General features: G+C 39.5%; 2 protein-coding genes across 2 annotated transcripts; one reads left to right on the top strand and one right to left on the bottom strand.

The window, feature by feature from the left end:
* Positions 1–1,158: 1,158 nt before the first annotated feature.
* Positions 1,159–7,761, top strand: LOC139728184 (nose resistant to fluoxetine protein 6-like). Its single transcript, XM_071639147.1, has 6 exons — positions 1,159–1,250; positions 3,724–3,825; positions 4,808–4,982; positions 5,841–6,018; positions 6,791–6,933; positions 7,615–7,761. The coding sequence occupies exons 1-6, from the start codon at positions 1,159–1,161 to the stop codon at positions 7,759–7,761; spliced, it is 837 nt and encodes a 278-aa protein (XP_071495248.1).
* A 5,373-nt stretch (positions 7,762–13,134) lies between these two features.
* Positions 13,135–27,559, bottom strand: LOC139728202 (sulfotransferase 1C2-like). Its single transcript, XM_071639163.1, has 6 exons — positions 27,382–27,559; positions 25,674–25,798; positions 16,719–16,965; positions 14,069–14,163; positions 13,735–13,912; positions 13,135–13,451 (listed from the first exon to the last, which is right to left on the bottom strand). Exons 1-6 carry the CDS (start codon positions 27,557–27,559, stop codon positions 13,336–13,338), a joined length of 939 nt encoding a protein of 312 aa, XP_071495264.1. The 3' UTR covers positions 13,135–13,335.
* Positions 27,560–27,853: the final 294 nt, after the last annotated feature.

Raw genomic sequence — 27,853 nt, 5'->3', positions numbered from 1 at the left:
TGGCGTGTGTTGTACCATAGTCACATTTCCCCCTTTTTCTTCTTTTTCCTTTTTTTCTTTCTTTTTCCTTCCTAAGTTAATTTCATGTCAGTTGACATTGGTGTTTTTTTTTCATTTTGTGTACGTGTTTTCCGAGGGTCCCATACCCTACAAGCTTTGCTTTTTAGTGGGACCCTCCACTTCCATTCCAATCTTTGTATTATGTATATGTATATACCTTAGAAAGGAAATTCTGTTGTTACTCGTGACCACTTGTACGTTTTCTTTGAAATTGTTGCAAATATATTCTGTAAATGTATTGTATATAATTTTCCCTGTTTATTCAATGGAAATGGAAATAAAATTGAAATTAAAATTGAAATTGAACATATATGTTTTGTCGAAAAATGAAATAAACTTTGAATTGAATTTAATTGAATTGATATAAAGAAAACATAAAGAAAATTCAATATATTTTCACTTTTCTCATATATATAGTAAAAGAGCACATGACTTGCACTTTAAAAAAAATCCTCATCCAGCAGTGACTGCGCTGATGCTTTAAAAAGCCATAACTTTTGAGCGGATCGTCCGACTCCCCCCCCCCCCCCCCCCCAACTTTCACTGATGTGTTCTACTGATATTGCTGCATTCAGTCAATCCACTTGTGTATGAAGATGTGACTTGTCCTTTAATCCTATATTGGCCAGCTGTGCCAGGTAAAATACCCTCGGAGACGGAGTATAGTCAGACCACGTATAATCAATCGGTCCTCGAACAAGCTGTTTTCGGGCAAAGTATGAAAGTGCCTCTCTTAGGGCTTTGAAAAAAAAAACAGTGTTGAATGACCGCGGCGAAAAAAAAAAGCGCCGGTAATCGACGGCGCGGCAGTTTCTCTGGGGGCATACTAGTATATTTCCCCAAAGGCGGTCGACCATACACATTACTATGCTTGTTCCTGGCTCTGCGAAGTATATCACTTTAGGGATTGAAATGAGTTAGGATTTTGACCCTCTATCACGTGTTGTTGTTGTTGTTGTTGTTGTTGTTTTTTTTTTTGTTGTTGTTGAAGAGAGGCTATCTAAACCATCCACATCAATGGTTTTTGGGAGAGAATAGCCTTCGATAGCGTATGCGTATAATGCGCTATGACGACAAACGTGCAGTTTATGCGCCAAAATGTCCAGCGAAAAGAAAAAGCCCAGCTCGGCATTATTTGCAGCAAACATGAACCAATCCCCGATTCTTTTTGAGGATCGTTCAGAAAAGAGGTACCCTTAATAACAATATTTCGGGGAAAGTACTAAAACATTCCATATATTTCAATGGTTTGGGGGGAATATTCCCCCTATTTGAGCCAATATGCTTCTTTTTTCCCGAAAACAAGGGAATGAGCACGAGGTACAGATGACCAAGTCAATTAGTATTATGGAAAACTAATGAACCTTACAGTGTATTGGATAGAGTACATAATTGTCAGTTACAAGAAACAAAAGTTTGGTATTTGTATACAAATCAGTGTATTCTTGATACAAATTGGCAGAATTTTCATTTACAAGAGTTTTTATGGCATAACAAAGGTATCAACTTTAAACATAAAGCTTATTTCTATTCTCCGATTTGGCTAGAAAAGGAACTAGTTGAACTTTCTCAGTTATGAACTGGATCTAGGGTCAAATTTTTCAAACAATTAGTAATCGAATATGACATTCCAATCAGAGATCGAAGGAAATATGACTCCCTCATGAATGGAATTTTTCTACAGTGGCTAGACTTCCCACAACAGAATGAGGACATTTGAAATGTGTATACAATATTGTCTCACAATAATGAGGGTTAAAAAGTTGCACGTCGTTCATATAGTGTATTGGGATGCTTTATGAATTCATGGAAGGCAGAAAATAAATGGAATGATGTATTTCCAGAAGAAGGAGAGGACTTAAAGGAGGTAGATTGGTCTATTTATCATACAAACAATTTCAGGTGAACAATGGCTCACCTACGAGTATTTTTACTTTAAAATGTTTCACAATGGAATCGGGATCAATAATTTCCTTTTTAAGATTAAACAGAAAAATTCATCAAATTGCCCTCTTTGGAAAGAACATCCTGAAACCTTGGATCATTGTTTGTCAATTGCCATAAAGTTAAACCACTCTTGCACAATTTGTTTTTTTTTATATCAAAAGAAACCGACATGAATTAGGATTTTTCATCATTTCATTTAAAGTTTGGTATTGTAATGTAACGGGTGGTGTTACATTTGGAATATTATTATGAAGCAGAAATGAAGGAGCTCAGGTACAGTTTTGGTACATTTCATCGATGCGAAGTGTTTATTCACAATCGTTCAGAAATATCATGATGAAGTTCAATGACAAGTTAAATGACGAGTACGTACATCAGAGTAAAATATAGAAGTACCAAGATGCAGGAGAGAGAGCAATATCAAGTAGAGGTTGACTCTCTGATGTCGAAATCATCATCTCCTCTGGGGCCTTGGAAAGAACACCAAACTTGGAAAATGTTCAATGGGTGATGGGTGAGAATTTTGGTAAGACAACCAATCAAAAAGGGATAACTAAAAAGAGTGACCAAAGGGGTTGTCCTAAGGGGTGATGTTTGACCAATCAAAAGAGGGGGATTCTTTTGTGGAGGAGGAAGTATTATAAGATAAGGGGCAGACAAAGAGTCTGGTGGTTCACAAGGTGTGTGTATATAATCTTTGGGTAATTAAACCGGGGACAAAGAAGGGTTGTTACAAGGGTGATTGAATGACTCCTTGATGTAAACATCAAGCAAGGGTAATTAACGACAGGAAATTAATAGTAAATAATCTTGGTGTTATATTCTGAGGTGAGTTTACAAAAACAAGGGAATTTAAGTTGAGTTGTTAATGAACAGGAAGTTATCCCCAAAATATCCTAAATATACATTACAGTATTGATGAAGAAACAAAACATAAAAACATATATCAATTTTCAGTTTTTATGCTTGAAGTATTCATATATGTGTAGAGATTTCAACTTTTTCAACTTTCAACATAAAACTTTTGAGGCATTTTTTGTTTTTGCAAAAAAGAAACAAAATATCGAAAAGAGAATTGCAGAAAAGAAAGACAAATCACCGAACCATTTGAATAAGTAGACAATCCAACCTAACCCTCCATAATGTAGCTCTTAAATTGTATCCCCGATTCATGAGATGGTATATTGTAATATTTGATAAGTTTATAAATAACACCCAATTCCTACAAGATATTGACAGTTGAAACTTCTGCATAATTAATATTTTGTATACTTACCGTGCGATATGTTGATCTTACTGGTATTGACATTATGACCATTGTGTACCTTTTGTGAATGTTGTAAATATGTTTGTTTACCTGTTGGTTTACAGCCAATAAAAAGTTTTTTTTTTTTCAAGTAGCTCTCTGCATCGTGAATTGAGCGGACGCCAAAAAATAACGGAGAACTGTAGCTATTGTTCTCATTATATCTAGGGACACTTCTACTTCTTTTATTCGTAGTCTTCATGGTATTCTTTATTTGATGGCTTCCTTTGCGGAACCAACATCTTAGAAAAATAAAGTTTCGAAAGCGAACCGTGGGTGAGTGAAAATATAAACTTTTAGTTCAAAGTTTAGTTTAGCATGCAGATACACTTCTATCGTTCACTCCATTTTAAAGAATGCAATGTGTAGGATGGGTGCTTTAAACCAGTGTTGTTGGCTTAACTCGGCAGGTTTCCTAAGATTGGACTGGGCGCCATTACCGCCACGGGTATTGCAAGCTTTATCACCACTGCTGCTATCGTCTGGAAGAACAACATTCGACTAGAGCTGCAGTGAGTAAAGTAGATACCAGATAGTAAAATCATGGGCGCACACATACACATACAGGCACACACATTCTCGTATTAACTAGAAATGATGACTTGTATAATGGTACATTACCGAAAGTGTCTGACAAAAAGCGTGAGAGAAGGATGGGATTAGTGGGACATTTGCGCGGCATCCGGAGCTATCTGCCAACTACCTCGCAAGACGAAATACACAGGCATATAAATTAATGTTTGCATCGACAGTTGGCTAGTAGGCACGCACTCCTTTATGAGTCAGCTTGTAATCAGCTCAAGTTTACATTTTGAACATTTTTCTCTCTCTCTCTCTCCCTTGGATAGACACTTTTGCACTCGATTTTTTTAAACGACATAGTGCGTGAGAGTTTGCCCTGCAATATCTTTTGTTAATCATTGTAGTAGCATGAACATAATGTTAAGCTCAGTCTACAGAGATAGGTGTATGTCAAAGTCTAATTTTTTTGATCAGAATAGTACTTTAGCAGTGATGATAGATGATGTCTCTGGCAGAATCTTGGTTGGGATATTTCCTTTTGGGGCGTATCCAGGTAATCTGAAGAGGAATAGTATAAAAATTATTACAAGACCCACAGTACGTATTGAGCATGTTGAGATATGCATTTAGCCACAAAATGGATGTTTAGGGTATCATGACTCAACGAAAGTCAACATTATGTGTGTATTGCAAAGTTTCTTTAAATCTTGTCTGTACTGTTTTAAGTAAAGGCAGAATGTCTACGATCTCATGGACTTCACAGAGTCTATTGAAAGTTATGGAACGTGTTCACACTGTCCGGCACAATAGGCCTATGCTGCCATAACAATCTAATATTTGACATGAGTAGACACCCAGAATGTATGCTGCCAATTATCACAAGAAAAATGATTTTAGATTGAATTTGGGAAGTTGTTTGGAATAGAATCTCTGACGCAGGAATTCACCATTGTTTGCGCACGTCTCTTGCAGATCATTAAATGACGTTTTTCCCAACGGAAACCATACATCATCACCTGGTAATAACGGTGATTACTACTCCGTGGTGTACGACAAACCGTACTGTCGCATCTCGCCTTACTTGTTAGGCATGATGTTGGCATACCTCATGCAACGCATCGGGAGGAGGGAACTTGTTTTGAATTCCGTGAGTTTCTGGTCAATCTTTATTGAATTTTTTTCTTGCTTAAGTCACTGAGTAGGGAATCTAACAACCACCGAAGGCAAAAAGTCAATAAAGCGTATGTTATAGTAGTATTTATTCAGCTTAATATGTACATTTTGCCATAATTGAAAATTTCCACGTGCATGGTTATTTATTGGTCATTCGACCGCATCTTCTCTGTCAATAAGTGAATCTCACATCAAGCAAACAAGGTATTTTAGCTAAGAAGCCAGGAAAGTCTGTGCTAACTTTCACTTCAAAGGTGCAAAGTTAGTTACATTATATCTAAACATATCAAGTCTTAATACATGTATGGGTTTTGTTTACCGTGTAGTATCCTATTCAGTGTCACCACAGTATTGCCACTTGTCTTTTCTCCAAGAGTGTCCTGCAATTATTATTATGAACACCCACCTTTACTAGAAACCGAATTTTTGGTCAAGGTCGACAGGGACATCGTGAGTAAAAGAATGCTGTCCAAGAACAAACTAAGCTCTTGGTAGGACTATGGGCTCATGAGTCTATTATTGTTCCGCCCTCAAGCTGCTTGGACTGATAGAACCGACGAACGGATATCTTTAAATATTGGTCAGATTTTGGTTTTCACAGGAATGTCAACCATAATTCCGTGCCATTCTTTTAAAATGTAATTTCTGAGTAATGTTCCCACCCATCTCGATTGGGGTGGGGGACACATAAATGTAATATCTCACATTTTATTTCTGTAACCATAATATTCGGACAATCTTCAGTCCAATATAAACTGTACTTCTGCATTCGTGCGTTTTATGTTGGATACGATTTGTCTTAAACATCAGTGTATATCGAACTGATTTTCAGGTTGTTGTAGCTGGTGGATGGACCACTGCTGTCATACTGTATATGGTGGTGATCTACACCAATGTCCATAACGGTGCGTCGAGTTTAGCTGCAAGTGTCATGTACTATACCTTCTCCAGATTCACCTTGGCAGTCGCCATTGCGTGGGTTATATTTTCCTGTCACTATGGATACGGCGGTGAGCAGAAATGATATGTCGTAATAGTTATACTGCAGATGATTATAGACGAAGCTAACAGCTAAGCCAGTTCTTTTTTTTTTTTTTTTTGTATTGGCGTTGCCAGTTATTTCAGGCCACAATGAGTGAGCAAAGAGGTGCAACCAGATGGGTGGGTCAGAGATGTGAGCTGTTGAGAGGTTTGCTCGGCATGATATAAACGGAATTTATGGGAAAATTAATTTGCAAACCCACTGGAAAAGGGTCCCGATCTGTAAAATGCATTCCTTTTTTATCTATATATATATATATATATATATATTTTTTTTTTTTTTTTTAATACGAAAGTGAATTCAATGACTGCGATTACCCTTATGGAACAAACACATGGTAACACAGTGTGGTTTATGTGGTAATGTGCCAATTTCACATAGTTACTCAGTGAAATTGGCACATTACCACATAAACCACACTGTGTGACCTATTTTGTTTGTTCCATAAGGGTATGTCTGAAAATTTTCCTTTAAACCTGTTGAAAAAAAGAACAAAATATCTTTGTCTTGGATGTTATCATTTCTTTCTTCCTTACCCCCACGTTCTGTATTAAGTTAAAAGTTAATGGCAATTACATCTGAGAGCTAAACTTAAAATTGATGGGAAAGTTTGCAAAGTACAACTGTATTATTTTTTGTTTGTGTTGTCTTTAAAGACCTTTCTCGTGCGTGTATCTGTGGTTTTATTTGTGTGAAGTTATGTTTATTTTTTGTTTACAATTGATTTTCTTTTTCATCAGGAGTGGTCAACGACTTTCTGTCCTGGCGACTGTGGTCACCCCTTAGCCGGCTTACATATAGCGCATTCCTCCTGCATCAGGTCTTGCAAGATGTGTACGGATTCGGCTTAGCCACGCCCATCCACTGGTCTATCTACAAATACGTGAGTATAGCGAAAGAGGTACATATTGACACCCGTTATTACCTACGCCAGTAATAGGCATGTTAGGTGCAATCTACGACAATCCAGACATTGTTGACTAGATTAATTCCAGATCGTCATATTTCTGGGTGTTTGTCTCTTCACTCTAAATTACAAATAGTTTATTGCGGTGGAACTGGGGGGGGGGGTATGGGATGGAGATCCCCTCTTCACGAGAGAGTTTTTGACTTTTTAGAATTAAAAGTCAACGATCTGGTGCACTTTCTTTAGGTGGGATTTTGAGAAAATTTTCCATTGAAAGAAAAGTAATAATACAGACAGTACTGATAACAATAACAGTGAGATTTATGTATTTACCCATCCCCGTCGTATACATCTCTTGATAAACATTAATCACATTAGAGGCAGAAGAAAATTGGTTTTAGGGATTAGAAATATTATAGATTCCGAAATAAAGACGAGGCGACAATGACGAACATGACGATAATAATAACAACAATAATAGTGATAGTCATGATATTAGATACAAAGAATGCCACTAATAATAAAATTCTCTGAAACGGGGGGGGGGGGGTGATTATACATGTTATCCCCCCCCCCCCCCCAAATGTCTACGCCCCGGAATTGCATTACGTGACAGACTCATGTAAGTTTGATCTTTCACTTTTGTGGTCTTTTCAGGCTATTCTGAGTGCAGGATTCATCTCGCTGGCTTACGTTTGCGCTTTCGTCATGTTCCTACTTCTAGAATTTCCATTCATCAACCTGGGGAAGATGCTTTTGACTGATGTGAAAGGGGCTCGTGGTAATGGAAAACGCAATAGTTAAAGGGATAACCCAACAAATTAAAATTATCTTATTCGCGACTGTTTTGAATTATAGAGTAAATGACTACCTGTAAATACTTCCGACTGCGAAGAAACTGACAACTGAACCCCAAGAATCGAAGCTTTTTACCTATTTGTCATGAATTGATGGTGTTTTTTTTTTTTGCATGATAGAAAATGAAATTGCACTTGTGTTTGTACTTTTACCTGTCCAGGCGATGGAGTGGACCCTTCACAGACCTCTGTTCCTCCCTTCTCTGCCCCCCTCCCCCCCCCCCCCCCTCTCTCTCTCTCTCTCCACCTCCTCCGCCTCTTTTCTCGTGGATCGTTCCTACATGGTTTTACCGTATTGTCACATTGTTTCCATTCCTGTTACAATAGTGCAACTCTTCTTAATACATGCATTTTTTTTTTTTTTTGCGTCAGAACCTGTATGCAAGACACGTTGTGTTGTTTTGTCACATTTTTGTGGTACACAGGGCTTAAGAACTAACAATGTCTGTACTGTAACATTATTACGCTATTCCGTTATTCTGTGTTTTATGTTTTCTTGCACTTAATGATAATTACTGTTTATTATATGCTTTATATCACTAGAATCATATTATGTTTCCATTTCAAATGCTTTAACGGGACATATTACGATTAAATGTGGATACATTCGCATTAGTATGTGCATTAGAATTTGGAATTTGAATCTATTCACTCTTTCGACCCCCAGTCTCGGGGAATGAGAGTGCAAACAAAGAATATAAATAACAGTGTGACAAACCAGAATACAATTTTTGCAGATCACACAAAGTAACACGAAATACATACAAGATGATAAAGTTGATACGAGAATACAAACCTGAGCAAAAATGAGGAGAGAAGTCGGAGAATGTCAGTTTTTATATGTCCTTGCAGGAGTAAGTTGTAGCAAGGCCGGTACATACAGTATATGTCACAGCTTCATGTCCCGTTCATATACTGTGGATGTGCCGTAGATATGCTGTAATTACTTTTTGTCGAGCCCACCGGAGGTGTGGGGAGACTATAGGGATCGCCTGCGGCGTCTGTCCGTCCGTCGTCCGTCCGTCGTTCGTCCGTCCGTCGTCTGTCCGTAACGCAACAAAAACTTGAATAACTCTTTACCGAGGATTTCAATTTCAATCAAACTTGGAGGGAAGAGTGGTTATACAAAGTTACACATTTTACCAAACATGAAGGGCACCTCAAGGTCAAAGGTCACAGGCAGAGGTCAATGAACTTTAGGGCCCAATGTTAAGTTTTTAGGGCGCGTTTCGTTTATGGCTCGTAACTTTTGATGTATCTGTCTGTTTGTGACCAAACTTAGATGGTAAATGTCCCTTGGGAAGTTGAAGGTTACCACAAGGTCAAAGGTCAAAGACAGGGGTCAACGAATTTTTAGGGCCCAATTTAAGTTTTAAGGGCGCGTTTTGATTATGGCTCATAACTTTTGATCCCTTTGTCCGTTTGTGACCAAACTTGGAAGGTAGATGTCCCTTGGGGAGGTGAAGGTCATCACAAGGTCAAAGGTCACATACAGGGGTCAACAAACTTTTAGGGCCCAATGTTAAGTTTGTAGGGCGCATTTCAACTATGGCTCATAACTTTTGATCCCTATGTCCGTTTGTCACAAAACTTGGACGGTAGATGTCCCTTGGGGAATTAAAGGTCATCACAATGTCAAAGGTCACAGTCAGGGGTCAACGAACTTTTAGGGCCCAATGTTAAGTGTTTATGACGCGTTTTGACTATGGCTCATAACTTGATCCCTTTGTCCGTTTGTGACCAAACTCGGATGGTAGATGTCTCTTGGGGAGGTGAAGGTCATCACAAGGTCAAAGATCACAGACAGGGGTCAACAAACTTTTAGGGCGTGTTTTTAGGGTGTGTTTCGATTGTGGCTCATATTTTTTTATCCCTATGTCCGTTTGTCACCAAACTTGGAGGGTATTTGTCCCTTGGGGAATTAAAGGTCATGACAAGGTCAAAGGTCACAGAAAGGGGTCAACAAATTCTTAGGGCCCATTGTTAAGTTTTCATGGCGTGTTTCGATTATGGCCCATAACTTTTGATCCCTTTGTCCGTTTGTGACCAAACTTGGATGGTAAATGTCCCTTGGATAGTTGAAGGTCACCGCAAGGTCAAAGTTCATAGGTGGGTCAATGCACTTTGGGAGTTAGAAAAATATTGATTTCTTGTACACGAATGGGCGAGACACAATTTGGCACTTGCCTTGTTTAGATTACTGGTCAGACAATCAGGGGACGTCCCGCCCAAGTCCCAGCCGCCCCACCAAAAAATAATTGAAGGCCACCACGGCATGCCAAAGGAAGGGCTATCCCAATGGATATGAGTGTCCTGGCTGCCGTGTCCTCCGAACAATAGGCATATTGTAGATATGTGCTGCCGCCCTAGCAACGACACATACTTTGACTAAAACATGATACATTTGAAGACATTAAATGGTTGCATTGCTGAAAGAGAATGAGAGAGATGGGTTTGAGAAATTAAAAAAATTGTTTAATCCGGATATTCGACAGCATATTTTAAACTTAAACAAGCTTCGGTTTAAAATACAGGGATTATACCTATCGTTATACCTATCGGTGATATTTAGACTGACTGTCTTTTTTTTTTTTTACTGAAGGATTATGTATATTCATTTTTCAGATTGTGTTGTATTGAAAATACATATTACTGTATGCACAATAATGATCAAATAAAATGCTTGTACTATTCAAACTTATCAATCTGCAATCATATTAAAACTCAAAAAAATGCCTCTGATTTAAGTCAAATATGCTTTGTACTGTTTTCGAGGTATACCAATGACTGTCAATGATTGTTATTGCACTATTTTCTTCGCGGCTGCACCCTTCAAAAACAAAAAAAAAGTGCCGGCCAGTCACCTCAGAATCCATAATTTCAACTGGAACCAGTCAGTGCATGGTATATTTCATTGATATGTAGGCCTATGCATGTGTGTGTACATGTTTTATGTATATGTGCACATGTAACAATAAATATATATATATATATATACATGTATATATATATATATATATATATATATATATCATTCTTCAGATTGTGGTATATTGAAATTACATCACAATACTGCATATTATGCAAAATGATGATCAAATAAGATTCTTTTACTATTCAACCTTATCAACCTGCAGTCATATCAAAACTCAATCAATAATGTCCCTGCTATAGATCAAATAAGTATGCTTTGCACTGTTTTCGAGGTACATATACCAATGACTGTCATTGCACTATTTTCTTCGCGGCTGCACCCCTCAGAAAATAGTGCCAGCTAGTCACCTCAGAATCCATAATTTCAACTGGTACTAGTTAGTGCATGGTATATTTCATTAATATGTAGGTATATATACTTGTTGATTGCAAGAAATTATAAATGATATAATATCTATTGAATTCCAGGTAACTTTGACAAGGGTTGACAAAAGGTGATAATAACATTTTAATGTGATCAACCGTGAGTGCTGTAAAAGATATAATTCATCATTCTCAATCGAACATCGCAGTGTCATTTGTACAATTTTTTGTGCAAATGAAGGAAGGAAGAGAGAAAAAACAAACAAAACGTAATGCCCACCACAATCACCGACAGTAGGAACATCTCACAATTTGCATGAGTAATATGTTCGACTACTGTTCACTGGATATTCCGGGAAGTCAATTCAATTGGTACAGCGAAAATTACCAATCAATTTGTAAATTTGATGAGGAATTTGTAGTAGCGACAGCACCACGGAGAAGAACGTTTCATGAAAGTTGTCAGCCTGACAATTTTTTATATAGTAAAATCCTTGGTTTTGATTGGATGAGAAGCTCTCGTCACTGACTGTTACTATGGTAATGTGTCAGAGACTTACAACCTTCATGAAACAGTGCACTCAATACTGCCGTTTTTGTTTGTTTGTTTATTTGTTTATTTGTTTGTTTGTTTTTTATTTTTAGACTGAGCAAGGAATACCTGAAATGCTAAAACGCAAATCAGTCGGTTTCACCTCTTGCAATATGGTCAAAAGAGCATTATATATATATATATAAGTTAACGAATCAGTAGAAGAAGAACGCCGTAAAAAATAATAAATCCTAGATCTTGAAGATCTTACGGAGCATAGCTCTCAAATACTGAAAGGCAAGGTCACACTCTTCATCAGTATATATATATATATATATATATATATACATACATAGTATCCAATACGTGTTCATGTGTCGCAATCAAAAGAATGTATACACAAGGAATTGAATTATATAAGACACAGCTTGAATGTACCAAGAAAAGAAAATAAGATTAGATTGTTATAATACAAATATTGCTATTAAAAGGAGAGAAATATATACACGAACACATGAATAAAGCAAGATTCGATCATAAAAAATAAAGGTTCCTGCCCAAATCTTTAAAACTACGCGAATCCACACCACAATGATAAAACAATTTGCAATCACATGCCTAAATGATTCAAAGCTTTTGAAGCATTATATAGAGCTCATGTCAGCGGTTATCATACAGTTAATACCCGTCACTCTAAGAAAACATCCTGCACCTCGTTGACCGTAAGAGCTGAAATACAACCGATATCATGCACTACAATGCAAACAACACATCTTATCAAGATTAAAGGAAACCAAAGCCCAATCGTAAATGTAGATTGAGTGAAAGCAGCAATATTAGTTGAAGACATTACTAAAAGATTAAGGAAATCGAGCGATGGATTCAAAAGTTATACATTTTTAAAGTTTCGGTGCCGTCACCGCTGGAAAGGGAAGCTGCTACATTAATTTGTAATATCTATCACATCTTCTATGGGCAATAATATGAAGAAAATTCAACCTATACTAGTGTATATTTCTCTTTTCTAGCGCATTGAAAGAGCAGTTGATTTTAATAAAGCTTTCAGAAAGAGGGAGGGGCAAATAACATTACCAGTACCCTTCAATATGTCAGTAACCATGGTAACAATTTGATGAAATGTGTACTTTTCATTAAAAAATAGATTTCATGGATGGATTTTTCCTTATATTTTCTGTATGTTGCTGTCCAAAATAACGCTTTCAAGTGGAGTAGTATCCTTATCCAGCAATGACGGCACCAAAACTTTGAAAATTCATAACTTTTGAATTGATTATCGACTTTTCCTTTGTTGTCTTCTACTAATACTGAATTTGGGATTTGGTATCCTTTGAATCCAGCAGTAAATTGTATTAAATAATAATCTAATTAATTTGAGTTGTTGTTCTTTTAATTGGAAAATACTTGACACTCTAGAGGTATACGTGCCTTCTTCGTCTTCTTAGGCAACTTTTTGCCACAATGCATCATTGGAACCAAAAATTTACAATAGCTTCCGTTCTATTCAATCAGATCAAAACAAGCAGCTCTATACGGCTTGGGATTGCGTAGGTCTGTAATGTATTTATTTCTCGCTCTATCACAACTTGCTTAAAATATCTCCCATTGTCCTGCGCCAATATTTCTGAGGTCTGTGCATGGAAGGAGGGGATTAGAAATCATTGCTCGCTGTTGTTATTCTTGTTCAAACGTGAACTTGAGTCCGGACCCAACCAGTTTTTCCTTGTAAATCTTGTCGAATCGCTCACTCTGCTCGTTACTGAAAAAGTTCCTCCAGTCTCCTACTGCCCCTACAAGAAAAGAAGAAAAAGAAGTGAAAACAAGATATCATCACACACATCGTCAGACAACGCCAGACTAAATAATTATTGTTTAAGTAGATTATCCTCCATTTACAACTTTATCACTGACTCTACACTCAAGACTTAAAGAATGAAGTCTATCATTGTCTATGATAACTGTTTATGATCACGATAAGATTTTAAATATTAGATATAGGCGAGAGTTGGTCGGCTTCAGAGCCGCTTTTAATGCGTTTTCTTTTGTACCTCATCCGGATCTCGAGCTACTCACCTTTCCTCATGAAGGACGTACCGCCTCCTTTCTTTCTCTTGGAGACTTGGTCTGGATTAGAGGTCTTGTTCTTCTTCATGGCGTCAAAAGTGCTACCCGCCACCATCGCGTCTATTGTCTCCTCTGAGAAAGACATTCCCATGAACTCGCTGATCTGTCCAATTGATCCTTTTAAGTCCTAGGAAAAATGCGAGGTTGAAAAAACAACAACAACTGAATGGGAATTTTGAAAAAGATAATAACAAACGAACCTGGAAAAGTGGAAGTTAAGGATGAAAAAATCACAGTAATTTTCTTCCTTTTACCATTTTATTGGCTAAATATTTCTTGGTACCTTTTTCAGATCTTCATATTTCAGAAAAAGAACGTTGGGCTCTTCTCGCTTTTTCCACCAGTAGAGGACGTTCTCGCACCACGATCCGTAGGGAACTGCAACAAAATAGATCATTAAAGGAGACCACGGATGATTTTCAGATTTATACATTTATGAACAACTGTAAATTGCTTATACTGGGTACAGAGTTTCACAATTTATAGTGATTGGGATGAGGAAAAAGAACAAATCACTACGAACAACATGATGACGTGACAGCCTCACTACAAGAATGCATGAGTTGGGGCTCAAGGAAGCAGAACAAAAGAAGGCGGCATGCATTGATTATCCACAGGTGAACTTTCAAGCTAGCAGTATATTAATGGAAATTACACTAGGGGGGTTCACACGTACACCAATTAGCGGGATACAAATCTCGAGATTTGCATCGCGATCCGTATCTCGAGTTTTTGGCACGTGTGGACAGAAAAAAACCAGAGAAAATTAGCGCGATAAGCATCGCGATGTTAATCCCAAGATATCTTGCGCTAGATCCTCAATTAGCGGGATAATTCGCCCCGCGCTTGTACGTGTAATGAACGGTCGGGTTTAAAATCTCTAGATTTTATATCCCATCATGCAATGCGCACATCACAACAGCGAGGCCTCTGCGAAGGACAAAGGGAAGTGCGCGCAGGCAGTGATAGAGAAGGGCGCTGTGTGACCCAGTTTGCAGGTTTTGCTGTTATCTCGATCAGCAATTAGCGGGATAATTTTTTACGTGTGAACGCTTGCAAAAAAAAAATCGAGATTCCGAGCGCGATCGCTATCACACTAATTTGGAGCGTGTGAACGGTTGCAAAAAATCTCGAAATATGGAGCGCGATCGTCTTCCCACTATTTTGTACGTGTGAACCCAGCTAGTGTTACATTTCTGAAATATGTGAGGCTCCTATGTCATCATCGTTCAGTGTAATTTGTTTAAGGTTTTTCAAAGTATTGTTTCTCTGCTCATAGTTATGGACCACAATAAATTCCACAAATCTGCACATGTAACTGTCGATTTATGTACTACATGATGTGAAGGCCGTATCACACCTTTCCGGGCAAGCTACGCGGGCTTGTTTTGCGAGGAGGGATTTTCCAGCACGCAGGAGAATTCTCTGCGGGCGGACAAGATTGTCTGCGGGTTTCACACTTGTTTCTTACCTGCTAGACGCATGCTCCTTACCTTCTACTTGCGTGTATTCCGTTTGACCTGCGTGAGAACTTTGTAACCGATCCGTTTTCTGTTACGAGCGACTTACGGGTACTGCGAAGTACCTGCGTTCGAGTTGTCTCCAAGGTACGTACTGCCGGTAAGGGTCTCCTACTGGTGTTCTGCGTGTGAGTCGCGGAGATTCCCGGAGAGATCCACGCAGAACGCCAGCAGGATGCCCTTAGCGGCAGCACCTCGCACGCAACTTCCACGCAGGTACTTCGCAGTCCCCGTATACAGCCCAGATAATGACATTCTGTGGGACTTCTGCCATTCCTTCAGAGGAATTCCTTCACTCAGTTGTCAGCCCCCACGAGCCTGGCACACAGGTCACACAGTATACCCGCAAGTAGATTTTAAGTAGAACGCGTCCAGCAAGAAAGACACAGTCGTGCACTGACTGACTCGCCCAAATCCTTGTCCGCCCTCAGAAATTGTCCGGTATGCTGGAAAATCCCTACACGCAACAAGCCCACATAGCTTGCCCAGAAAGGTGTGACAGGGCCTAAACATGGTTGCGGGTAAAAAGATTTGCGTGCGTACCTCCGGGGTATACTACGGGTCAGATATGTGCTAGGTACTGTCATGTGCGGGTCATCTAAGGGGACCTCCGGGTAGTAAAAATTGTTCTTTGCAAGTCACACGCAAGGCTTGCCCGAAAAGGTGTGACAAGGCCTTGAAATTATAAAAATCGTCTTGAATGCCCCTTTGAACTGGAGTCATAATACTATTGCTTGTCATTTCATAAAGAGACACTGTTTCGTGATTCAAGTTGATGTCGGTTCCTATTATCTGCAGGCCTATAATTTGTTCTTTTCTCTTTTGGTTTGTTCAGTAAATGTGAATTTCTTGTATTTGAGGCCGGTGTCATGACGAATAGCGAGAGTTGGTGCGCTTTGAGTCTATATAGAGAAGGCAATATATAGACAGTGATTATTGTTAACATGATTATTGTTATTATTGTTTTTATTATTATCATTATTATTGTTATTATTGTTTTTATTATTATCATTATTATTGTTATTATTATTACTATTACATGTATTCTGCTGTTCTTCTTCTTATTGTTTTTATTATTATTATCATTATCATTATTAATACTGTAAAAGGCAAAAACAGAACTGCCAATTGATGCACTTGTAATTTCATTGACATTGTCGGATAATCAAAGATTATTTCATTAAAACTCTCAAGGTGAGTGGGAAAACGAGTGAATTATCAACTTTTCTCCTATATGACCGATAAACGCGTCCATCGGATTTGTGGCGGCCGCATAGATGGATTTATATCGAAGACATGCGATTATAGATTTGCAATAATTTACTTCCTAAAGTGATTGTTGATCGAAATTTCAGCAAGACTTAAAGTAGAAGTGGTCCACAATAACGTTACGATAATGTGACAAGACTGTACCTCTGTCGGCCAGGAACTCCTCGTAGAAAACATCCCAGGATTCATACTTGGGCAGGTTACAGGATATCCGGCAAAAGTGGAAGTAGGAGACCATCATGTCCTTGGGATTTCGGGCCACGTAGATGACCTTTCCTCGCGTGCTGTCCCGAATACTGTCCGGCAGCCACTTCGGCACTACATGGGTCTTCAGTATCCTTGGAGAAGGCTTCTCGTCCGCAATTTCCGTCTGCATCCGAGATGAACTCGCCTGGGGAAAGGTGGGAAGACGAGCTAGAGAACATCAATACCATGGCCTCCAGTACACTGGCGTAGCCAGGGGGGGGGGGGGGGGGCCGATAGGGGCGATGCCCCCCCCCCCCCCCCCCCCCGAGATTTGGACCGGGGATTTGGGAGGCGGAAAAAAAATGCGTGTATACTCTATGCATGCACATGAAGCGGGTCTCCTTTGCAACTTTTCATCAAATAAGATATTTGTTTTAATATTTCACTCAAAGTGTGCACCAGATCGTTGAATTTCAATTCAAAATATGCAAAATCTCTCGTGCTTGGGAGGGGGATACCCCCTCCCAAACCCTCCCCCTCTGTGCCTCTTTCCCTAGCTTAGTACACTTTTTAGATTTACAAAAAATTATGAATAATTCTGAGTGCACAAGACTTATCACTTATATTCCGAAAACTCAAGGTTTCCTCATGTATAAAGGGAATTTCCCCTTCTAATCGACCCTTTCCTCCCTCAGTCCCCCCCCATCAGTTTGTGTGTGTGTGTGTGTGTGTGTGTGTGTGTGTGATTTCCCAAATGTTGATTCCATCAAAAATGCGTAGACGAGATATCTCAATTTCAACCTTAAAAAGGCAAAAGCTCCATCGGAAGGGAAGGGTGGTGGGGATAACACTCGCCCACGCCTTCTCCCTGCTCGCCCGCCCCTCCCCCCCCCCCTTCCGCCATGCATAGAAGTATAGACTGTGGCTATACCCAGATCGCTTTATTTCAATTCTAAAAACGCAAAAGCTCCGCGAGCGGGAGGAGGAATCCCCCTTCCCCTAAGCTCTACCTCACTAGACTTTATACATACACACATGCAGATGGTGCACATTCGGAATAAGAGCTAAATTCCGTGATTTTATCACTTCGATGAAAAAGTATTGCACCAAAAATTTGCAACAGATCGCTGAATTTCAGGTATGAAAACGCAAAATCACCTTCGTGTGGGAGGGGATATTCCCCTATCTACACCCTCGTGTGCATGCTTTTTCTGTTTGACTGCTGAACAGTGTTCATGATAATCAGTGTAAGAATTAATACAAGAAAATTATTCAAATGATACCATTTTATACGCAAATTGTTCAATAATAATCTACACTAAAATATACTGCAACTTTAAACAAGTGGGACTGTTTCAACTCGTTAAAACACGCAAAAACATGCATCAAATTGCACCATTTGCAACATCAAAATGCAAAAAGTTCTCACCGTGGAAGGGAGGACACCCCCTCCCACACCCTCCCCTCCCCCTTCGCTCTCTCCGCTCTCTCGGGTTCAGTCGCGTTCATGATATTCAGTGAAAAGAATTAATACAAGAAGCGTATTTAAATGATAGCATTTTATAGGCAAATTGTTCAATGATAATCTACATCAAAATATAGTGCTACCATAAACAAGTGGGACTGTTTCACGTCGATAGAACGCGCAAAAACATGCATCTAATTGCACCATTTGCAACATCAAAATGCAAAAAGTTCTTACCGTGGGAGGGGCACACCCCCTCCCACACCCTCTCCTCCCCCTTGCTCGCTCCGCTCGCTCGGGTTCAGTCGCGTTCATGATATTCAGTGAAAAGAAGTAATACAAGAAGTGTATTTAAATTATACCATATTATAGGCAAATTGTTCAATGATAATCTACATCAAAATATACTACAAACTTAAACAAGTGGGACTGTTTCAACTCGTTAAAACACGCAAAAACATGCATCAAATTGCACCATTTGCAACATCAAAATGCAAAAAGTTCTCACCGTGGGAGGGGGACACCCCCCTCCCACACCCTCCCCTCCCCCTTCACTCGCTCCGCTCGTTCGGGTTCAGTCGCGTTCATTATATTCAGTGAAAAGAATTAATACAAGAAGCGTATTTAAATGATAGCATTTTATAGGCAAATTGTTCAATGATAATCTACATCAAAATATAATGCTACCATAAACAAGTGGGACTGTTTCACGTCGATAGAACGCGCAAAAACATGGATCAAATTGCACCATTTACAACATCAAAATGCAAAAAGTTCTTACCGGCGGAGGGGGGATACCCCCTCCCACACCCTCCCCCCCCCCCCCCCCCTCGCTCGCTCCGCTCGCTCGGGCTCGGTCGCTTCGCTCCCTCGCAGACTAACCGTCCCCCCCCCCTAAGATGAAATCCTGGCTACGCCGTTGCTCCAGTATCACTAACAACATCGACATTTGGGCAAAGAAATGATAACATAATATTTGAGGATACCAGGTACACTATTGAGATGAGGTTACACTGGTATTTACACAATATCAAGCAAACACACATAGAGATAATGATACATAATATGATGGCAGTTATTTCAAAGGTATTGTTTACCATTAGGAGCAGTGATTTAAAAATGTTCGAGATATCACATTTGATGCATATGTACGTGTACGTCAGTTGTATCACAAAACATCCTACCAAAAGTTTGCAATAAAGCCTAAAATATAAGGAGGTATCCCTATTTTTCTCAATAAACCGCAACTACAGACGCTTTAGTATAAACACATTTTTTTTATCGTAAGTATTGTTTACATTTTGTATGTCTAACAATACTTAACATTAATCATACAGATTCAAATTTTTACATTGGTTGTTTCTATCCATAACTCACATTTAAGAACTATTTTGAAGCACTAAAACAGGGTTTTTGATTCATCTGGCCCTGCAAATGGTACTTATTATGCCTTTGATTTTACTGATAGCCTCTTACATGCTAGCTGTAAAAAAAAAAGATAAGTAATAAAATTCTCTACAGGCATTGTATTCCAGAATTGAGGGAAGCTTATCAGATTGCATTAGATATGCAAATCGTGTGATGTATATTATTCCGAAGGATCGTTATTCCAAAAACGCACAAACTTCGTGGGTAAATTTCCTATACCTATAGATGTTCCTTAATCCGAAAATTGAATAGGGTTTGTTTATCCGAACATTTGTGGCGTTATTCCGAAAGTACGTTATTCCGAAGGTTTGTGAATTTAAAAAAGAAATAAGGTTCGTTATTCCGGAGTTTAATTTGTTATTCCGAAAAGAAAAGTTAGGTTCATAATTCCGAAGGTACGTTTGTATGCAGCTTCTTTTTTCTTTTTCTTTTTTTGACCAACGAACCTTTTGTCATTTTTAAAGATAATTCATGGTCGAGAAGAATGTGCATTTCTGGTACATTCATAATTATGGTTGTACATAACCATTAGAAATATTATGTGCCAACACACAAACATGATGACTAAAAGGGTCTATAAACTGATGACCTATTATGCATTTTATTTTTATTTTCAAATCCAGGGAAAGGTGAAATAAGCCATAGGAATACAAAAATGCAATTCTGTCATTCAGTCAAGATTGTTTTTTATGTTTGGGGTGTATTTTCTTTTACGTACACTATCTATAATTTCATTCCCTTTCTTTCTGCCATCATTTTTCTGCATTTTTCTTTTTTTTTGGGGGGGGGGGGGGGGGGGGTTGGAGTGCGTTTTGCCCTCAATCTTCAAGGAGGCGTCCCCCGCTTCAGGCGCCTGTTCCTCAGATGAACTGACTGTTGCAAAATCTAATTTTCTGTTATGCGCCAGCGATTGAAGAGAGCAATCACAACCATGGACTTATCACTCTTGTGTCTATTGCAAGTGCGATTGCATACAAAATGCAGTACTGTACACTCAAAGGTGTCTAAAATATCAAAGCCATTCGCATCTACAACAATTGATGGGTGCTGTTCGTTATTCCGAAGGTTTGCTATTCCGAAGGTTCGTTATTCCGAAGGGTCGTCAATCCGAAACACGTAAATTCCCTATACCTACAGGTTCGTTAATCCGGAAATGAAAAAGGGTTCGTTAATCCCAAAATTTGTGGCGTTATTCCGAAGGTTCGTTATTCCGAAGATTGGTTAATCCGAAAATGAAATTCGGAACAATGAACCTTCGGAATAACGAATCTTAGGAATAAAGAGCCTTCGGAATAACGAACCTTCGGAATAACGAGCTATAACCCAATTGATATTGGCACATTTTTCCTCGGAGAGCTACAACAGTTTTGAGCGCAAACTGAAATGGGGAAAAATACTGCGAGTAGTGTATTGACAATGAATACCAATACGTGAATAATGCGTAAATGTGCCGTAAACATGACGTATCATAGCGTTTCCTTGAGAATACGCATTTCTTGAAATACTCGTAAATATGACATGTCTAAAATCTGCCTGACAGCCACTAAATATACCACGAACACACTAGCACGCCATAATGCGGCGTAGTGCGCAAGCCCAAATAGATGCAAGTTTCAGGATGGTTATAGTATTGCGTCCGCAGTGGCGCGTAATAGCATAGCTATGCGTACTTTATAAAATGGGTTCAAGAAATGAGTCACGTGTGCGCTCATGATTTTCTTACTAACATGCACAGTTGTTACAAGTGCGTCGCGCGCTACTATACGCGCTGTCAATCCTGTAAACAACTTCTAGTTCTGGTTGCCATGCCACGCCAGCCGGCCGTTCTTGTGCATAACATGTGCGGCGATGGCGTACGTATGTACTTATATGTGCGGGATTTCCGAGTGCGACGTGCGTAAATGTTTGGGACGAACATCTTCGGACATCTTGACTTTTGAGCGAGTGCTACCTGTAGCTGACTGGTATTGACCCACAAAGGTACATGAAAAATTTTGTTAGTTTTGGACCCATTTTATAAATCAAATATTACACAGGTTTAAGCTCGTGACGTTAGTGGAGATGCAGCTCACTCTCACCTGTGTATTATTTGTATATTATAAAATGGGTTCAAGAATGTAGCCAAGTGGAAGCGCTGAAATGAGTCACGTGTGCGTACATTAATTTCTCACTAACATGCACGGCCTGACGTCACAATGTTTACACTAGCAGTGCGCACTCAATCAGTTGGTACAAGTGCGTCGCGCGCTACTATACGCGCTGCCAATCCTGTAAACAACTTCTAGTTCGGGCTGCCGGCCGGCCTTTCTTGTGTGCATAACATGTGCGGCGTACGTATACTCTTATACGTACAGTACTTATATGTGCGGGATTTCCGAGTGCGACGTGCGTAAATGCTTGGGACGAACATCTTCGGACATCGATTCTTGAGCGAGTGCTACATGTAGCTGACTGGTATTGATCCACAAAGGTACGTGAAAAATGCTGTTAGTTTTCGACCCATTTTATAAAACAAATGATGCACAGGATTATTCTCTATCCTGTGCATCATTTGTATAATATTACGTAGGCATGGCATACAGTAGCATAGTGTTGCATAGACTTGCGTACAAACTGCGTATTTTTTTTTTATTTTTTTTTTACGTAGGCATGGCGTACAGTATATAGCGTGGTGTTGTATAGACTTGCGTACAAACCAGGGGCGGATCCAGGGAGGACCGCAACCAGCGCACGCCCCCCTTTATTCTTTTGTTAAAACAAAAGAAATAAAAAGAAAAAATGGGGGAGGGGTACGTGCGCCCCCTTTAATTTGGTAAACACGCCCCCTCTTTACGGAATTCCTGGATCCGCCCTGCAAACTGCGTATTTTGGCGTCATTATCTTCGTCAAAAGTACGCGAAAAAATCAAACATGTTTAATTCTTTGCGTCCATCTCGCATAGTCCAGCGTCACACAGCGTGGGGTAGCGCAAGCTCCGCGTAGTCGGTACACAACACTACGCAACTCTATGCGAAAGCCCCTTTCATTGTATTACTGTACAAGTTTCCCCCATCCCCGACACACATTTTTTAGGTCGCAGCCTGTGCAGGAATCAAGTAGACATTACCCAAGAACATTACACAATTTCCCCTTCCAAGGATGCCATTAATTTGAATTTTTACTGAAGTGATATTTCTTTTCAATTTTCGTGTTCATGCCTTCTCTTCTTTTGAATCGTAAACCATTCATTTTTTATACAAGAATACCGATGAAACCAGCAGGCACTATGCAAGAGAGACCCGGTAGCGTGGGCATGCCATGAAATGGAAGGCTGACTCGACTTGGATGTATCGGGGAATCCCAGTAACGAATTGTGTACTGCAGTGAATCACTGATCGAAGAATCGGCGAGTCGAAACTTGCTGATGGGTCGGCCTATACTCTTCGATGCACAGTCAGTGATTGCTGACGGGCAATATTCTATTCTATTATATAAAATAGCATACATACTTATGATACAGGCCGGCAGTGCATGACAAAAGTTATAGTGCACACAAAATATAACAATTATAAACGATAACCCACTATCGATGTGACTATCGGTTTTTGCTCCCTCACTTTAATCACCGAGTACTTGAATCCCGCATCTTATCGATGCGACTGTGCCACATAACCGCGATATGCTTTACTCGATATTATCGTTATTCTCGATTCTCGCTGGCTATGCCAGCAACTTATCTGTGTGGGATTAGACTTTCAGCGGTAGATTTAAACATGGAAGCTGAAAACAACAGGTTCGCTACTTTTACATAGACTGATCTATATAAACAGCATCTTAGACGATAAGGACACAAAGAAAACAAAGGATGTCATGAAATACGCCCTACGAATTTTGGACTCCGACTGTTCTGAAAAAGGAATCAATCAGACGGATATCTGAACAAGTCAACAGAAGATTTGTGCCGCTTTCTCCGTACATTCTACGCGGAAGTGCGCCGTAGAAATGGGCAGCGTATGTACGGTAGGGCTATGCAGTAAGCGCTCTTTGATCACGCTACGCTATGAACTTTTACAACGACATTTGCAACACACTCTCGGCATCCACATTTGCAGCAATGGTGACTTCAATGACGGTGACTTGCTACACAAAGTGAAAGTCAACGCCTACAATGCCTGGCACGAGCCATGCGTTTAGATCCAGTAGATCCCCAATCCTACAACAATACATCATCTAGTCCTGGTCCTGGACCCAGTGCAGTAAGTAGGGCGTCTGACGAGTTAGATCCATAGACCTAATTAGTAACTAGCTCTGTCGCTCGTAGATAAACGTTAACGCTAGTCCTAACCTATCGAGCTGTTACTTGCACTGTTAGATCTAGATCTATATAGACCCTAGACTCGATAGTTGAGTTTGGATCTTCAGGGGTGGTATTCTGAGGTCGTAATTAAGTCTGTAATTAACTTCGTGATTAAGTCGTGAAGTTAATACGCCCTTAATCATGGGCAAAATCGGTATTCTGAGGACGTAATTAAGGTATGATTAAGTCCCCTGTAATTATCTTAGGTCCCTCCCATCTAATTGTTATTCCATCCAATCAGACGCCTTGTTAGAAGCCAAAATGATGATTACACGTGCAAATATGCCCTCAATGCGCGCTCCTCCACGCCCCCTGTAATTACAACCCAAGAGCTCCGTGCGCACACTCCGGTATTCAATATTTTTGATTACAAGCCCTCACCTACGCACGCGAAGATCTCAACCTCTTTGCTCACATAAAATGACAAAATTCCTCGAAGATCGGCTATATTTCTGTTTTTTCTCTGAATTCTACGGATACCATGATAACAACATTCAACCGCTCCTCGGTTACCGAAGACGGTAAGCATCGTTATGGCAGAGAAAACACGATGTATTGCGTGATATCGGAGTAGTTAATGACACTCTTTGGTATCATTAAGTTTTCCATTAACTTTCGTACTTAATTACACCCTCAGAATACCGATTCGTAATTAACTCTGTGATTAAGTCCTCTCAGAGGTGCACGCGCACTGATACCCGCAAACGCGTAGGTCCTTCCCGCCAAAACGCTTGTTGCTATGGTAGTTAATATACCCCCTACTTAATCATGCTCTCAGAATACCAATTCGGTAATTAAGTGCTAATCAGACACTTAATAAGCTCTCAGAATACGGCCCCAGGATTTTGTCTACACAGGTAGATACATGTGTAGAGTCTTAAATGATCAAGGCTTTCGTATTTTTTCAATTTATCTTGCCTGGGTATGTATGCTATTTTATATAACACATAGTGCATGACATCTGTTTGCACTATAACAAGTACCAAGCACCTCCAAATTATGAATTTGTCGGTGCTTATATTGTTATAGTGCATTCAGCCTCATGCACTATATATATAATAGCAGGCCTAGCTGCGCAGAGGTAGTCGTGGTCTTTCGAATGATTATAAACCGATCGATTCAATCGAGGTCCCGATTCATAAAACTTGTTATATCAGTAACAAATGCCACATTTCTGTGACAAATTTGCTCTCAGCCAATCAGATGCAAGGATTTCAGTAGCTTATAGCAACTACTGTAACTGCTGAAAAGAACACAGTCAAATGACGGTGTTCCACAGTGTGAGGAAACACAATGTGAAACAAAGTATTACTATGTGAACACTCTGTGAAAACCACACCACAGTGTAAAATCGTCTGCACACTGTTAAATTTGAGCGTTTTTACATAGTCGATTGAATGCACTGTGAACACACTTTGAACGCACTGTGGGACACTGTGTTCTTTCCAGTAGGGTTCTTTCCACATGCTATACTCCCGTGTCTGTATTGTTCATATTGGCCTAACTTTCGATGGGCTGCATGAAAGTGAGTGTGAAATAAACTACTAGATCACAGGCGCATGAATGGATATCAGGTTAGTCACTCGTCTGAAGAAGATTCCCCTCTCCTTCGAAGAATCTATCTCACAATGCATTGCCATGACGACATGACCAAAGAAACGCAAATGCAATGAAAACGACATACCGACTCTAAATTCATGCTTTCGACAGCTTCCAAGAACGGGACAATCTTCATAATGTTATGTTTGAATTGGCTCTCATCACCGTTGTGGAGAGCCAGAAGAGCAATCTGCTGTACCCATGTTGTTCCTGGATAAGAGAGAAAAATGGACAGGAAGAATGGTTAAGAAGAGGAAACAAAAGGATGATATATGGGTCAAAACCAAGCACATTAATAAAACATACCACGGAATACAAGATGAAGAGAATCCACGTATAAGGGGCAGAAAATACACGGAAAGTGTAAAAAATGTGGGCATGAAAAAGGGACATACATTGAGTACAAACAAATCTTGTAGTCCTATCTGCCTATAATCTACAAGTATCACTCAATGTACATGCTGCACTAATACGTGACTCAAACATCTATGATAATCACAAAGGTAGCGATTGCCTTTGCAAATCATAATATAAACTTTTAAGAGATTGAACAGGTCTGAGACGAAGACGGATGGTGACGATCATGTATAGGTCAACGGGAGACTCGTGATAGTATGACGTCATCAGCTCATCTCATTTGCACTGTGATCCGACTAATACTGTACTATTTCGTGAGACCTAGAAAAACTTTAGAATCCCATAACTTTCCTATTCAAAGTGACATTTCTTGCAGCATTGCACTATTTCAGCTTTGACATCGGGCAAACCGATCCTTTACTGAGTGATGTGCAAAGTGTGTGGTGTTCGTTATTCTGAAGGTTCGGTAATCCAAAAATGAAAAGAAAGTGCGTATTTTTAACCAACCATCAAATTTTTGAAGAACTAGCCTTATTTTGTTTTTGGATGAACGAAAGTTCAGAATAATGAACCTTTATTCTTTCTGGATTAACAAACCTTCGGAATAACGATTTTCTTTTTTAAATTATCGGATTAACAAACCTTCAAAATAATGAACCTTAATTCATTTTAGTCATTTTCGGATTAACGAGTCTTTGCAAACAGACAAGCAAGGCTTGCCCGGAAAGGTGTGATGGGCTCTTGAGCATGCTCAAACATGTTACGGGTGAGTGGCGGGTATTGCCCGTAGATGTCCACGCAGAGATCCTGTAGAAGGGCCGTAGCGGTAGCACCTCGCAGGCAACTCCCGCGAAACTATAGCCCGTAACTACAACTAGAACGAGATTAGGACGTAAGTAGCAAACTTTAAACAGGTAAGACGCAAGCGAAACTCGCCCAAAACCTTGTCCGTCCGCAGAAAATTAGCCTGCGTGCTGGAAAATCCATACACGCAACAAGCCCGCGTAGCTTGCCCTGTCGGAAAGGTGTGACAGGGCCTTAAGAATACTACACTTTACAATTGCAAAAAATACAATTAATTTTGTGTGTAGTCAAGTAGATAAACAGCTACTCGGCATCATCACGCTAATACATAATACTACATTTATACCCTCTCACAACTCTCTCACACACACACACACACACACACACACACACACACGCACGCAGTATGATACATAAGTATAGAAGAAAGGATGAGGGAAAGAAACGAACATTGTCTACTCAGTCCAATGGATAATTAACGAAATAGAGCGCTTCAGAAAGCCTGCTGCTAGTTCAACTGAGATATATAACAATAGAAAATAAATGAAATGAAATATCAATTTGAATATGACTATCAACTAGCAAAAAGAAAATAAACCCGGGACATGTTATAACTGGTTATGAAATCGTACCTGACTTTGGATATGTTATGAGGAAGATATCGTCGTCCCGTACGGTAAAATTCCTGACGGCCTCTACGCAGCGAGCTGGCGTGAATTTGGGCATGAGCACGCCTTCGTACTCGTAGGAGACATCGGCTACGTAAGCCGGTGCTTGATCAAGCAGCATGGATTGGTTGCCGTTACTCATCATGACCCCTCTGCAACTGCAACAAAAAAATTATGTAAGGAAATGAGGGAGAGTGGGTCATATATATATATATATATATATATATATATATATATATAGCCAGACGTAAAACCAGAAAGGGAAATTAGATAGGCCTATTATAATTATATTGAATAAATATTTTACTTGCTCGTAAGTACGAGAAACCATCAATCCATAATAATATGTACAAATCTCATGACGAGCGGTTTGCGAACTGAAAGTTGATATTCAAAATCAAACACAGGTCAAGTGTAAAACTGATATGTCAAATTG

This window comes from Diadema antillarum, unplaced genomic scaffold, assembly GCF_040938485.1.
Source record: "Diadema antillarum isolate AM-2024a unplaced genomic scaffold, OU_Dant_1.0 seq00000169_RagTag, whole genome shotgun sequence".
In the NCBI taxonomy this organism is placed as follows: Eukaryota; Metazoa; Echinodermata; class Echinoidea; order Diadematoida; family Diadematidae; genus Diadema; species Diadema antillarum.
This window is presented reverse-complemented; position numbering and strand designations above follow the sequence as displayed.